Here is a 14,667-nt window from a genome sequence, read left to right on the forward strand (position 1 = left end):
ATCCAGAAAGTTTCCAAAGGGGACATTATCTCCCTGACAATTTAGTGGGCAGTTCTACCTCACGCCTCATAATTTCTGAAATATAGAGACACCCACATTGCTAGATAACATTGAACTTATATCTTCACTTTTCCATCTCAAGCACTTCCTTGCTTTAATGATTTCCTGAGGGAAAATAAAGTGATTGAAAAGGCACCTAGTATGACTGAACACAATCCAAAGTGGAAGCAGTTAAGCGGTAAGAACTCACGTCCAAACCTAGAGAGGGATGACAGAGATTCTTTTCTATATTTATTATGGCCATAAATTCTTGCTTAGAGATTTTATTCATAATTACCCAGATCCTTCTTGGGAAGGATGGGTGGAGCAAAATGCCTGAAGACTCCTGGGATTAATTTACAGGTTTCATTGCAGATGAAGTAGCTTATGCCCTCGCTGGTTTTGATCCCACTGGGCAGAGTCTTCTAAGATGAGCAAAGTAATTCCTTAGGATTTGATCTTGTGGAACATGATTAAGTGGAAAAGTTTCCTGTAGAGTGGGTTCTGAAATAACCATGGTCCTCCTGGCTTCTTCAAGCTGCCATGCAGGGTGTCTTAAAGGTTTGTTTGTTAAAGCTTTCATGACTGGCCGTCTCCCTCAAGAAGATTCTGGATTTGCTGGATTCAAGAGATAGTTAATGCTACTTAGATATTACACTGCCTGGTACCACTGTCTCTTGGAGAAGACTTTGCATTGTCTCCAGACTTCCCTTTTGAGGTAAGTTTTTGACAAGCTGGTGGGGAATCAATTACAAAAGATTCTCGGGGAAACAGTTTTATTCCAGGCAGATTCAGGCACGAGACAAAAATGGTATCAGTCACACTAGGAGAATATCTCTGTTAGGACCTTAATTAGGGTTGCTCCCTTCCTCCATGTTACTAATAGATTCTTCAGAAGCATTTAACACTATTTAGTTTCCTTCTAGATCACCTATAAGAGTTGAGTACTATTTTTAGTGGTTCCACTCCTATCAACGTGGACAGTTTCAGTGGTGGGATTCAAATTTTTTTACTACCGGTTCTGTGGGTGTGGCTTGGTAGGCGTGGTGTGCTGGGTGGGCATGGCAGGGGAAGGTTACTACAAAATCCCATTTTCTTCCCCCCATCCCACTAACTTGCTTTCCAGCCCTCTTCTCCTGTGTAGGGCAACAAAAGAAGACTCAGCCAATCAGCTGGGAATCGCGAGGCAGAGAATGGGGAGGGGGGGCAGTCAGAGGTGTATATGCCGGTTCTCCCAATTACTCAAAATTTTCGCTACCGGTTCTCCAGAACCTGTCAGAACCTGCTGAATATCACGACTTAGGTGAGGGAATAGAAGGGGAACTTACCAAATGTGCAGATGATACTAAGATGGCAGGAATAGCTAACACCCAAGAAGATAGGCTCAAGATCCAGATGGATCTTGACAGACTAGAACACTGGGCCGTATCTAACAAAATGAAATTCAATGTAGAGAAAAGTAAAGTTCTACACTTAGGCAAGAAAAACCAAAAGTACACATATAGACTGGGTGAAACCAGGCTCAATAGCAGTATGTGTGAGAGGGATCTTAGTGGACAACCAGCTAAATGTGAGCCAGCAGTGTGCAGCAGCAGCCAAAAAAGCTAATGCAATCCTAAATTGCATTAACAGAGGGATACGATCAAGACCAAAGGAAGTACTAATACCACTCTATAAAGCCTTAGTAAGACCACACCTAGAGTACTGCATCCAGTTTTGGTCACCACACTATAAAAAGATGTTGAGACTCTATAAAAAGTACAGAGAACAGGATGGTTAGGGGACTGGAGGCTAAAACTTACAATGAAATGTTGCAGGAGCTGGGCATGGCTAGTCTAGTAAAGAGAAGGACCAGGGGAGATATTATAGCGGTCTTGCAGTATTTGAGGGGCTGCCACAGGAAGGGGTCAAGCTATTTTCTAAAGCGCCTATAGGCCAGACAAGGAATAATGGATGGAAACTGAACAAGGAGAGATTCAACCTGGAAATAAGGAGAAACTTTCTGACAGTGAGAACAATCAACCAATGGAACAGCTTGCTCTCGGAAGTTGTGGGAGCGCCATCACTTGAGACTTTCAAGAAGAGATTGGACTGTCATTTGTCAGAAATGGTGTAGGGTCTCCCGCTTGGGCGGGGGGTTGGACTAGATGACCTACAAGGTCCCTTCCAACTCTGATTATTTGTTATCTGTTATTATATGTTACCTCTGGACAGTTTCAAATGGCAGCATGAGGGAGAATGTTCTTGATCAGTAGTGCGAGGTACTATGTGCTCTACCCCCAAATTATTTAATATCTATATGAAACTACTAAAATTCATCAATTTTGGATGTGGCATAGTCAGTATGCAGATGGAGATGCCACAGAAATCCTAAATCAATAATTAGGGGCTGTTAGGATGAGTTGAACCAGTAAGATGAAGTTCCTGCAAGTAGACTTGGCAATGGTAATTCATACCCCAATCACCATTCAAGTGGAAAGCTACCTTTAGAAGTGCATATAATACAGAAGCCAGAATGCTAGTAAAACAACCCTGCTATTATGGGGTAACTTTTAGCCCTACAGAACAGAGCACTGGGATGCTAGCCATTATCTTGCTAAAATGAATTCTGCTTGTCTGGTCTGAACTTCTGGGGAGATCCAGTTAAGTGTCCACCACCCATGTGGACCCTTTCTGGAATTCTCCACAATTTTGGAACATCTTCCCCCTGCAGAGTCATAATTGGGTTTTTCACCCCTTGCATTCTACAAGGAGCCATTTTATTCTGCTGTGGTTTTTGTTCTTATTAATGGTGAGTGACCATAGGATTTTGCTTTTGCTCTGGTATTTATTGCTGGTTGCTTATCCAGCCAAAGTGTCAGCTGATAGTGGGGACTGGCAAATATCATTCAATAAACAAGCAAACTTTGGAGGAAGAATTCCATTTTTCAAACTATTCAAACACAAACTTTAAAACATAGTCTCACTGCTAGTCCTGGGTTACTTGTCAATAATATTGTTTTAGTAATTTTTTAGTAAAATATAATGGTCTTAATGTAAATGTAGTGTACTCAAGAAAAAACAGATATTCTTAGACTTCATCAGAAACTCTATACTTACCCACAGTGACTGCAGCTACAACTGGTGAAACAATTACAGATAAGGTTACACCACCTGCAATGGCTAAGTTCCTCTTATGCTTTGACATGTCTTTGCCTTCATAGCGATTATGAATCTTTATAAGAAAGAGGAAAAAGGAAGATATTTTAGAGCAAATTCCATTTAATAACTGGTAGAAGAAATGATATACAGGAGTGATCAATATTATCTTTATCTGTTTCCCTGCCATTTTAAATTAATGCATTTAAAGATTCCATTGGTATAATCAAACAAGATGAGTAAACAAAGCAATGAAAAAAAAATCTGTTTTGAATTTCTTTTCCTTTGCTGTTTTAAACCTTTCCTCTGCTAGCTTGGTTTTCAGTCTTTGGTTAGGCTCTTCTCTCTAGGTCTCTTGACTCAAGGCTAATTCCCTGCTTGGTCTCTCCTCGTTGCCTGCTGGCAGATTCCCAACAGTACTAGAATCACTGGTCAGAAATGGATGGTAAATTCCTTTAATTTGGATTTCTGTCCCAAGCCAGAAATTTGAATCCATAGATGTAAATTGTCTTCTTTGATTATAGTTATGAAACACTATGCCATGCATGTTATTTGTGTTCAAATCCCATCTTTATCACTAATTACTTGGGAAATCACTTTTCTTTGTGGGAAAAGAAAGAGGACTAAGAAGACCCTGATTGAAAACATTTTGTGACCAGAGAGAACTTTATGGGAATCATTTTGTATTGGTAGATAAGGAAGTTTCTTTCATGAAAATTGACAAGTTTGCAATTGTTAAGATTTCTACAGTTTTTACTGCAATAAATTCTTTTTTTTAATGCTAAGCTATGAAGTTATGTCACAGCATAGTCATAACGTGAATCCCATTAAAATGTTAAAAACGCATGTTATCAGAAGGGCAATGAGATGGTATGATAAGCCTCCCTAGATAAGAAACAGCAAGTTTTGGAACTATCACTGGAAAAGAATTCATCCATGATAAATACCTTTCATATTTCATAATGTTGGGGGCTTCAATAAAATTTCATCTGGATATGATAGACCAGGGGGTGTCAAACTCAATTTCATTGAGGGACGCATCAGGGCTGCAGTTGATCTTGGGGGATGGGGAAGACTGGGTGGGTGTGGTCAATTGGGTGGGCGTGGCTAGTTTGACACCACTCCCCAAACTGCTGGCATGTTTCCTCTTGGCATTGGGTAGACCAGGCCAAAGCCAGGCAGGCCCTATCTTTCCTCTTGGCATTGGGTAGACCAGGACAGTCAGATCCGACCACATCGTGGGCCACATCTGAGCTGCAGACCTTGAGTTTGACACCCCTGCTATAACAGAATAACGAGCAAGTTTGACAAATGGAAAAACATGTAAATTTCAAAAGCAATTCAGTTATCTTACCTTACGTCCCACATATACAGGAATTCCAATAATCATTGCTGGAATAGCAATGCCTGCTATTAAGGCAATTCCTACTGGTGCACCTACAAGTGTCCCAAGTTGCCAAAGAATTTTCTTCTTCCGACTCCATGGTTTTTTTCCCCAGAATGTACAACCTGATGGACTGAGAATTTTCCATATATAAGATTAACCATCTTCAGTCATCAATCCTTTAACTTAGACTATTACTAACCCACATGCTAATATGTGAATATCCAATATCATCTTGATATATACATTCTCAGCAAATAGCATTTTAAATAGGTACTCCAGTTCCAAAATTCAGCCCAACGGTGCATTTCTTAGTCTCACCAGCCTTCCTCTATCTGGTGCCCAAATACACAGGGATTATAATTTACAACACTCTTGCCCAATATTAGGCAGGCTGGTTTGCAACCTAACTAAATAAAAATCTCTTTAAACCTGGATAGTTAGTTGAGATTTGATTCTTCTGAAATTTAACCAACAAACAAGTAGCATGTTCTCAACTAATCCTCAAGATTTCTAACACTGCTTGCTGGGGGAGGAGGTAGGTAGGGTGAGGAGAAAGGTCCTGGGTCAGTGTTTACTTCTGGCAATCGCCTGGACAAGTTCTTGCAGTTTTTCAGGTACAATTTCTGGAAGTGGTTTGCCATTGCCTTCTTCTTAAGGCTGAGAATGAATGACTGGCTCAAGGTCATCCAGCTAGCTCTGAGCCTAAGACAGAAACATAGGTCATTTCCTCAGTTTCTATTCCTCTGGCTCAGCCACTAGACCAAACTGGCTCTACTCCACAATCTCAACATTGCCGTAGTCTGTTAACAAGAAGAACTAATTTTCAAAAGATTTCTCTGAAAATGCAAAACAGGAATTCAAAAGAAAGTATTGTGACATACAGTATTCCCCTGCAGGAAGTGATTTGTGTAGTTTTGCTATAAATAGATGGGTCTTTCTGCATTTGCTCATCATACTACACAGCACTTTAATACAGTGGTCACCAACTGGTTGGCTGCAGCCCACTGATAGGCCGTGAGAAAATTTTGGTGGGCCGCAGAGAAATCTCACCCCCAGAGCATCCCCACAAAGCAATTAATCCAGGCTGTGCAGAAACACAAGGCTACACCGCCCACACGGCCCACGGGAACCCTCCCTGCCCACTCACTCCTTACCCAGTAAACTTGCCTGCTAAATTGCTATTTTTCCTTTTTCCGACCATCATCTGTTCTGCTATGCCGGGAGATTTAGATTAGCTTGGAAGCAGGAAATGGTTGGATTTCTTGCTTTCTAGCTAGTCTTTAGATCTTCGGCTCAGCACAGCTGACCTCCCTTAGGACTGAAGGTTTGCTTGCAAGAAAATTCAGTGAAGACTCATGGCAAGCAAATTTGAGAGACTGAACTATCCGATGGCAGATAGATCTCTGAATGAATCTGTGATTCTGTGAGCAACTCAATCTGCCTGCCTGCTTTGCCTGATTTTGGGTAAAAGTTGCTCTTTTTTTAAATAAAAAATTCAATATTTACATTCATGGTGTGTTGTGAGTTAATTTTGTGAGTTTGCTTGCTAGCAAATTTTATGAGTTTGCTTGCAAGCAAATTTTATGTGACAGACTGAGCTAGCCAATGGCAGATAGATAGATTTCTGAATGAATCTGTGATTCTGTGAGCAACTCAATCTGTCTGCCTGCTTGGCCTGATTTTGGGTAAAAGTTTCTCTTTTTTTAATAAAAAAAATCAATAGTTATATAAATATTTATAATATTTACATACAAGCCATGCCCAGCCAGTCACATGACCACCAAGCCACACCCACAAATTAGGCCATGCCCACAGAACTGTTTAGTAGTCCCTGGGATCTAAAATTATGAGTTTGATGGTCCCTGAGGTCCAAAAGATTGGCAAACCCTGCTTTAATACACACAAAATCCTCAAAACCACCATACTTCATTTTACTAAATGCCCATGCAAAACAGATTAAGCGATTCAGAGGGCCCTGCCCTTTTGCACCTTCCTGCAAGCTGTTAAAACTTGGCTTTTCTCCCGTCCAGGGAGAGGATATTAGAAGAACCCAATATACATGTATCTTTCTGTCAGTCTGATATAAGATGGACAACTATATAAATGTTTTAAATAAATGTGCTGCCTCTGTTTTTCTTTTTCTTGGCACTGAATTGTTTTAACCTTAGTAATAGGGTTGCTATGGGAAGAAAGCTGTAAATTGATTGTTAGCTGTGTGGAGTTATGTGTTAAAATGGACAGCCATGAAAGTTTTCTAAATAAATGCTTTACCTAACTTCAGAAAAATAGCAGTTTGAAATAGCCTAGCATAGCTTCTATTACAAATTGGGATAAAAAGCATATTAAAGCTTCTGTTACCAGAAAAAAAAAACATTTTTATTTCCTACTATTTCCCATACATACCTTAAGTAATGCAAGTCTGAGATCTCCTTCATACACAACCAACAGAATTCACAACCACAGACAGCACATGTCATGTGATTGCAACTTCCATCGTTCATCTTTATGATATAAGCAGCACAGCGGGGGCATGGCTTTATGTCATCAGCTGTTTAAAATAAAGAAGTACAATAGCAATATTGCTCCCAAGAAAAATAAAAATTAAGAAGTATATTACATCTGAGATCCAACAAACCCAGTACAGAAAGATAATTAAGTATACCTAAGTAAAACTCTAACATAAACATTAAATAGAACTTTACAAATTATCCTGCTTTAAAATAATAATCATTTAATCCAAAACTATTCTGACGAGATTTTTTTCAATATACAATTTAAAAGCATCAAATGCATACTATCATAGATAATATAGCTCAAGTTGCAAAATGAGAGTGCAAGCATAAAAAACCCTTTTTAAAAACAATAAAAAATGCTTCCCATTCTATATTTAATCAAGCCATATGATATCAACTAATAGCGATTTTAGAAGGAAAAGAATTCTTTTCTGTTCAGATTATTTCCCATCTTTCAGAGTACTTATTTTCTTCATAGGCAAAAGATACCCTCAGCGGCTTATTTCCTTTTTCTTCATAAGGAACATTTGCTGAGTTATATACAAAGTAGCTACTCCCTCTTTTCATGTTAGAAGAGGCGGGAGTATAAACAGATCAAGGGCCTAGATTAGAAGCCTGCATGGCAGTGGTTCCCTATCTCAGATATGAGAGACTCTATCTCTTCAAATTCCAGTTAAATCAATATTCTTATAGTTTATACTACTCTTTCCCGGAACAAAAAAATTAAGTTTGGACATTAAGAAACCATAATTTTCTAGGTTCACATGACATAATAAATGGAAGAGTGAAAAAAGAATGGCCTGATGTCCATATTCCTCCACTATAAAGTGGTTTTCTTTTCAGCTTCTGGCATTTGAAGGACCAAGCTAATGCCTTAAGCCTTCCAGATATTTAAGGCACGCATTTTAAGGCTCAAAACCTTCTCTCAAGTAGAATCTTTGTCTTGCTCCACCTTCTGAATATGATTACTAATATGCTATGCAAAATTTAGAGGTGCAATCTTGTTTTGAATCAGAAAGGATGTATTATAAACCTTCATGCTGTATCTGAGCAACATGATAAGTCAAAAACTAAGCAAACACAGTTTTTTCCCTAACATCTGAACTCAGCCAGTGTGTGGTCTGTTACTAGACATTTCAAACCAAAAGTTCTATCAGTAGTCAGATCTTCTTTTCACTGATTGCATAAGCTAATTATATCCACCATGCCAAATACTAGCAGCACATTGTTTCAGTATGTTCTGCACAACTGTACAATTTTGCCTTAATATCAACGTACTGAAGAAAAGATTCATATCTTCCTTTTTTCAGGATCACTAACTGATGGGTAAACTAGCAAGTCAAGATATAATGTAAAAATATATTTCTAACATTTAGATTAAAATAATAAATACCTGCAGCTCCAGACTCCTGACTATAGCTAATGGATGAAGAACGAATTGTTCGTAAACGTAGACTTTGTGCTCTTTCGTGACGAGCAGCATCACAAGTCTGGTTAGGATGCCAAATCTGCTTACAGTGGTAGCAAAATTCAGTTCCACAGCCTTCACGCCCACACATAAGTTTTGGACAGCTTGCACATCCAAAAGCAATGACTGCATACCTTAAATATTCAAAAATAGATGGAAGAGTATTTATTCACTGTACTAAGATAAAGCCTCCCTCAAGTTATTCTAAATGTCTGCCAAATATGTGGATAGATCCATGTTTTCTTGGCAAAAATGTAGAAATAGTCAGGAACTGCCTTCTTCTAAGATTCCCACCCTCCCACCCCCCAATTCCTAGTTTTCTCTAAGCCTGGATTTATTTATTTATTTTGTAGTCTCTTATCAAAGTATTAGCTTTACTGAAAGTATTAACTTTTCTTTTTAACTTTACTGAAAACAGCCTGAGTCGACCAGGTATTGTCATATGCTGAGACTTTTTCAGTTTTATATAGTGCCAATTTAAATACCTGAGTTGCTATTATGAAACATCATCCATTATAAAAATAGAAACATAATTAACATTTATAGAACTCTAGTTAATCTCATAGGATGTATTTTGGGAACCCAGATTGTAATATGATGACACTATAAACTGCTTAGAGAGGGCTGTAAAACACTGTGAAGCGGTATACAAGTTTAAGTGCTATTGCTATTTTAGGTATGAACCCCTACAGTAGAATTCAGCAAACTTTGAGTAATAGACATCATTGTGCTATTCTGCAAGATTGAAACTATTGTTTCAAATAAAATAAATTGAAATATAAGAGAATCCTCCTCGCTTAACGACTGAAGTTATGATGGGCTCAGAAAAAACCTTACAACCTGTTCTTGAAGTTACATACCACGCACATCCATGGTCAGCACCATTCCAAGATACAAGTACTGAATGAATGGTGGCTACAATCAGTCCTTGGAGTTTCAACCCCCAGACCCCCCTCCCAGTAGTCACAAGATTGCAATCTGGATGCTTGGGAACTTGTTTGCACTTGTGACCAGTTGACAAGGGCCTTATAGTCCTATGATCACAACCTGCAACTTACCCTACTAGTTTCCCCAGAAAATCACCGGGATAATCTTCCCTTCCACATGCCCTCCCATAGCCTTCCTGTTTGTCCCAGCCAAGCACTCCTTCACACACCCTTTCTGACTCTCACTGCACCTCCCTTGCACCCACTCTGGCCTATACAGCACCTCCTGCATTCTCCTCACACCTTCATCAACTCATGTAGCACTTCTCATGCGCTCTCAACCAAAGCATGTCTCTTGCATACCATACCCTCTCACACAAGCATTCACCTTCTCCAACTTACATGGTGCCTCTCATTCATCCACTTATATCCTCTTTGTCTCACGTCTCTAGTACACCTCACATCTTACTAACTCAAGCCATGCCTCTTGTGCAGCCCATCACATCCACCCTGACCCTTCCTCTCACCTTGCATCCTCTCCCTGATTGCAGTGCATCACTTGTGCATCTCCTTGCACCCCTATGCTCCTTCTCCCAGTCAGCAGCAGCTATTTATCTACTTGCGGGCCTGGGACTTGCTGTCAGCTTCCTCATTGTTTTTGTGGGAAGCTGGCTGGAAGTTGCCTCACTAATAACCAGGGGATTCAATGAAAAACTGCAACCAGGACTTCAGGAATGTGCTTATCACTAAGCAATGTGGTCGTGCTTTATGGATTGCTAAGCAACAGATTTCAGCTGCAGTTATAAATCCAGTTATAAATCAAGGACTGTCTGCAATCAACTTCAGCCTTGTCATTGACAATCCAGTATATTTGTATATTAGTGATTGCACGACCTCTGTAGATGCCATATGCTAAATAAAATAAAAAACTGAGAATTCAGAAAGAAATTTGCTGTCTCTCTCCTATAGGCATAATTGGTAATATTATTGACTGAACTTTAATCAAAAGTTCTATGAAAATATTATATTGTACAACATACTAACAAGTCAACATTATTATGTGATTTATAAATGTCTTTATCTGAAATGTGTTAGCAATTATATTTTATATGCAGTAGCAGGATTTTGCGTTAAATGTTATATCAAAATAAAGTATTAAGGAACCACAATACTTTAGAACAGATTAACAAGTTCTCTTATAGCTGTGTGCATGTGAATAACATTCTATGAATTAATAAATTCACATGTGGCACTGGAACCAAACTTAAATCATTGAAACACATAATTGCGGTTATCTGCAATATTTTGAAACAAGTATGATTATCTGAAGAGAAACGTGTTATACAAAATGTAGGTAGCAGGTATATGAATGTAAGCTATAAAGGCTTCCAAATTGCCCTATTCAGTCTCAAAATGTACAGTTTATTATTTTCTTTACTATTTAGTATTTAAAGGAGTAGCAACAAGAGTAGCAACCCTGTTTAATATTTAAATACATTTTTCTGACATTAAGCAAAAAGTGGATTATGCTCTCTTAAATTTTACTCAAAATTAACAGTTGGTTCTTGTAATATGAAAGTTTTTGTTGCCAATTATATCAACTTTCACAATTTATATTCACAAAACTTTCCCCCGGATATAAAATACAGGAGAGGGAAACTACTTTCTATGTGCTGAACTACAAATACCTTCTTCCAGAACGCAGCAAGTTAATAATAATGCATGGAGAGCTACCTACTTTGGAGGCTGCATTAAAACTTGTCAACCTCCTTTAATATTCTGCAGCGTGAAGTGATAACAGTTGAGAAGATAGGAGATGTAGAATCTGTTTCTCAATTCTCTACTCTTTCTGCTATTAAATTCACAGAAAATTATTTTTGACTTGTCAAAAGAAACAAAAACCTGAAATACAGTACCAAATAAAAACATTCTGGTAAACAAGACATTATACCCAAGCAATGTAATAATCAAGAAGGGATAAAGTAGAGCTCTGGGTACAAAAATGAATCACTTACCCACAGTCTGGAGCAGGGCACCACCTACAATCGGGGTCCGCGACAAGCCACCGTCTAAGCATAAACTCTTCATATTTTTCCATCAAGATGTCATCATTTAAAATTAATCGAATGTCATGGGGATTAAATCGCTCAGAGCATTCTGGACAGCAGATATTAACTCTGCTCTCTGAGATTTCTATCCGGAGATACTGACGCAAGCAATCCACACAAGATCTATGGTGACAAGTCATTATTTCCGGAAACCTCTCCTTAGAGTGCCGCAAAAGGCACAAGGGACATTCTATGAAGTCTCCCGTCTGCTTACTACAGATGGCTGTTCCACTGTCTGATGACATATAGGCAGATAAAATAGAGTTCTTGTCTGGACATATTTCTGAGTGTATAGTTTCAATACTTGCAATCCCATCGACACCACCATTTACATCCTTGGCTTTATGTTTCATATCCCTTTTCTTTCGAAAAAAAGATCCCAGTGAAATTCTTCTCTTCTTTGGTGCCTTTTTAATTGAAGGCAAGCTTACAGAGGAAGCAGTAGATTGCAAGTCCCTATCAGATCCCATTTGCCGATGTAAACTCATGGTTGTAACATTCATCAGAAATGGATCAAAGAATACATGCAGCTATGACCATTTTAAAGACTAAAGCACTACTGAAAAGCAGCATATCTAAGTCACAAAAGGAAAGGCTGCTTAAGTCTTGTTATGCATGGTTATATCTTGGTTCATTCAGCAAATTCTTCACAATATGTAATCCACCCCAAAATGCTCCTCAGCAATTCTGAAAAAGATGGAAGAAAGACATAAAAATGATTCCCCATTTATTCAGGTCCATTGTTATTTGCAAAGGACTGATATTAATCTGCTTATTCATTTTACAATTACCTAATCCTCCACCCCACCTTGTTTGCTTCATCCATCTATTGCATTTCTGTCAATTAGCAAGAGAGCAAGTAAAGGAAATTTCCAGATTCCCAGTTGTCATTTTAAAAGAGAAAATCAATAGTCATGGAGCAACATATGTACGTACTATTCTGTTTTGCAAGAAAGGGTTGTCCTCACTTTTCAGGATTTTTAACCAGTGAATTGCCAATCCTAAAATTGATTCTATCACAAGAAGAAAAAAATCCAGACAGACTTTTCTTCAACTTTATAAATGGGAAATATTTGCAGCACCAATTAAAATAAAAAAAAATCTCTAGTGTTCTTGTGATATGTCTAAAGGTAAAAACATCTTCAAGATTTCAGTTCTGAGTAACTGCACCAATGCAGTATTATTGGTAACAGTATGAAAGTGAGCTTCATACTCTCAGTCTCTCCAAAATTGAACACGATGGGACTAAGCTTGGTGCAAGCCAGAAAATGAAGATTTGAAAAAACAAACAAACTCACTCCTACTGTGTTACTGTGTGACAGGCAGTGGCCCAGAAGACCAGTAGATATTTCAATCTAAACCCCCTACAACCTTCCTAATCCATCACTTGGGCAAAAGCAGAGCACATGTAGCCTATTTTTCATTTACCGGTACCCACATATAAACTAACACTTAGATGCAATGCAAAAGGAAGCCAGCAACAAAGATGGAGACACAAACACAGAAAGAGAATAAAATACAGGTGTATTTGATACAGAGTATGGAAAGAATTCCAGAAATTGTGCCCTGCACTGAGTAGAGTTTTTGACAGTATAAGAATGTTAGGTGCTGCTTTCTTGAAAGATTTCCCACAAACTTATACACAGTAATATTTACATTTTTAGTTTCTGCTTGTGGCTTTTCAGGTCAAAGCTATCATTATAAGGGAAAAGAGATGAACAGGAAATCAACTTAACAGTGACATCTAAAATGTCTATGATATAAAGAAAAAAATTAAACTACTGATTTCTTCAATTATTCTTTTCCAACCAAAACTGAAACCAAAATGTACAGCTATGAATTTGTGAGGAATAAACATTTTGTTTAATTTTCTACATATGGAGGAAGGAAAGTAATTTAAAAATGCTGAGAAAGACACAATATGCTTCTAATCTAAAACAGTAATTAACCTTTATTTCTTACAACTAAAAATGAGAGAAAAATTTCCCCATGCTAATAAATTCCTTAAAGAAGTCAAATTTCCAAATAGTTCATTTGTTACAGTAGTAGTAATTGGAGTTTAGAAACAAAGGGAGGAGATTGTCATAATACATCCTTCCTAAGTTATACTATAGCCAAGAAGTTAAAAAGACTATTAAATTAAATTTTAAAAAATTAAATAGATCAATCATCTTGTGCAGCAACAAGCTAATTAAGGAACCAGATTCAACAGGCGACACATCCATTACAGACAAGTTATTGGTCACTTATTTTAAGCCTGTAAGCCATGAGGCTTATTATACACATAATCCTTGACTTACAACAGTTCATTTAGTGACCATCCAAAGTTACGTTACTGAAAAAGTGACTTATGACCATTTTTCACACTTGTGACCATTGTAGATCCCCATAGCCACGTGATCAAAATTCAGACAGTTGGCAACTGACTCATATTAATGACAGTTGTAGTGTCCCGGGATCATGTGATCCCCTTTGGTGACCATCTGACAAGCAAAGTCAATGGGGAAACCGGTTTCACTTAACAACCATGTTACTAATTCAAAAATGCAGTGATTCACTTAATTGTGGCAAAAAGGTCACAAAATGGGCAAAACTCACTTAACAAACGTCTCATTTAGCAACATAACTCTTGGGCTAAATTGTGGTCGCAAATCAAGGACTACCTGTATTTTCAGGAATAAATTCCACTTCCCCTCCCTCCCATTTAAAGTTGCATTTAAAAATACCTTCATACAGAATACATTTAATACTGACATTTAATTACTAATATCTTAACATGCAGCATTTTGGAATCCTTGAAACAAAATAAGGCTACCATAGAAATGGGATGATTATTCTGATTAACAGGCAGAGATTAATTTTAAAAAGAATCTGCATTTAAATGTTCCTGTTCACATTCAATGCAGCATTCTACTGCTAATTATAATGTTATAGTCTTAAAGAACTTCACAATAACTAGAATTAAACTGGGATATGAAACTACCGTTGTGAAAAAAGAATAATTTTATTGAAAGTGGAAGAAGAGGTATAGCAGAATCATGTGGAACTCCTAAACTATAGTTAAGATATTTAGCATCTGTACTAAGCC

At 37.9% G+C, this 14,667-nt stretch overlaps 1 protein-coding gene across 2 annotated transcripts in view; it reads right to left on the reverse strand.

The window, feature by feature from the left end:
* The window catches only part of RNF19A (ring finger protein 19A, RBR E3 ubiquitin protein ligase), a 32,533-nt gene that overhangs the window by 4,905 nt on the left and 12,961 nt on the right, over nucleotides 1-14,667 (reverse strand). For both annotated transcript variants that reach the window (XM_026703487.2, XM_026703486.2), the window contains 5 exons: nucleotides 11,487-12,266; nucleotides 8,471-8,679; nucleotides 6,968-7,112; nucleotides 4,532-4,694; nucleotides 3,139-3,253 (listed from right to left, as the gene is read on the reverse strand). In XM_026703487.2, coding sequence (XP_026559272.1) covers nucleotides 3,139-3,253; nucleotides 4,532-4,694; nucleotides 6,968-7,112; nucleotides 8,471-8,679; nucleotides 11,487-12,082 — 1,228 coding nt within the window. In that variant the 5' untranslated portion in view covers nucleotides 12,083-12,266. The remainder of the gene's footprint in view (nucleotides 1-3,138; nucleotides 3,254-4,531; nucleotides 4,695-6,967; nucleotides 7,113-8,470; nucleotides 8,680-11,486; nucleotides 12,267-14,667) is intronic.

The sequence above is a fragment of the Pseudonaja textilis genome, chromosome 3, assembly GCF_049901715.1.
Source record: "Pseudonaja textilis isolate UNSWEBS1 chromosome 3, rPseTex1.2, whole genome shotgun sequence".
Taxonomy (NCBI): Eukaryota; Metazoa; Chordata; class Lepidosauria; order Squamata; family Elapidae; genus Pseudonaja; species Pseudonaja textilis.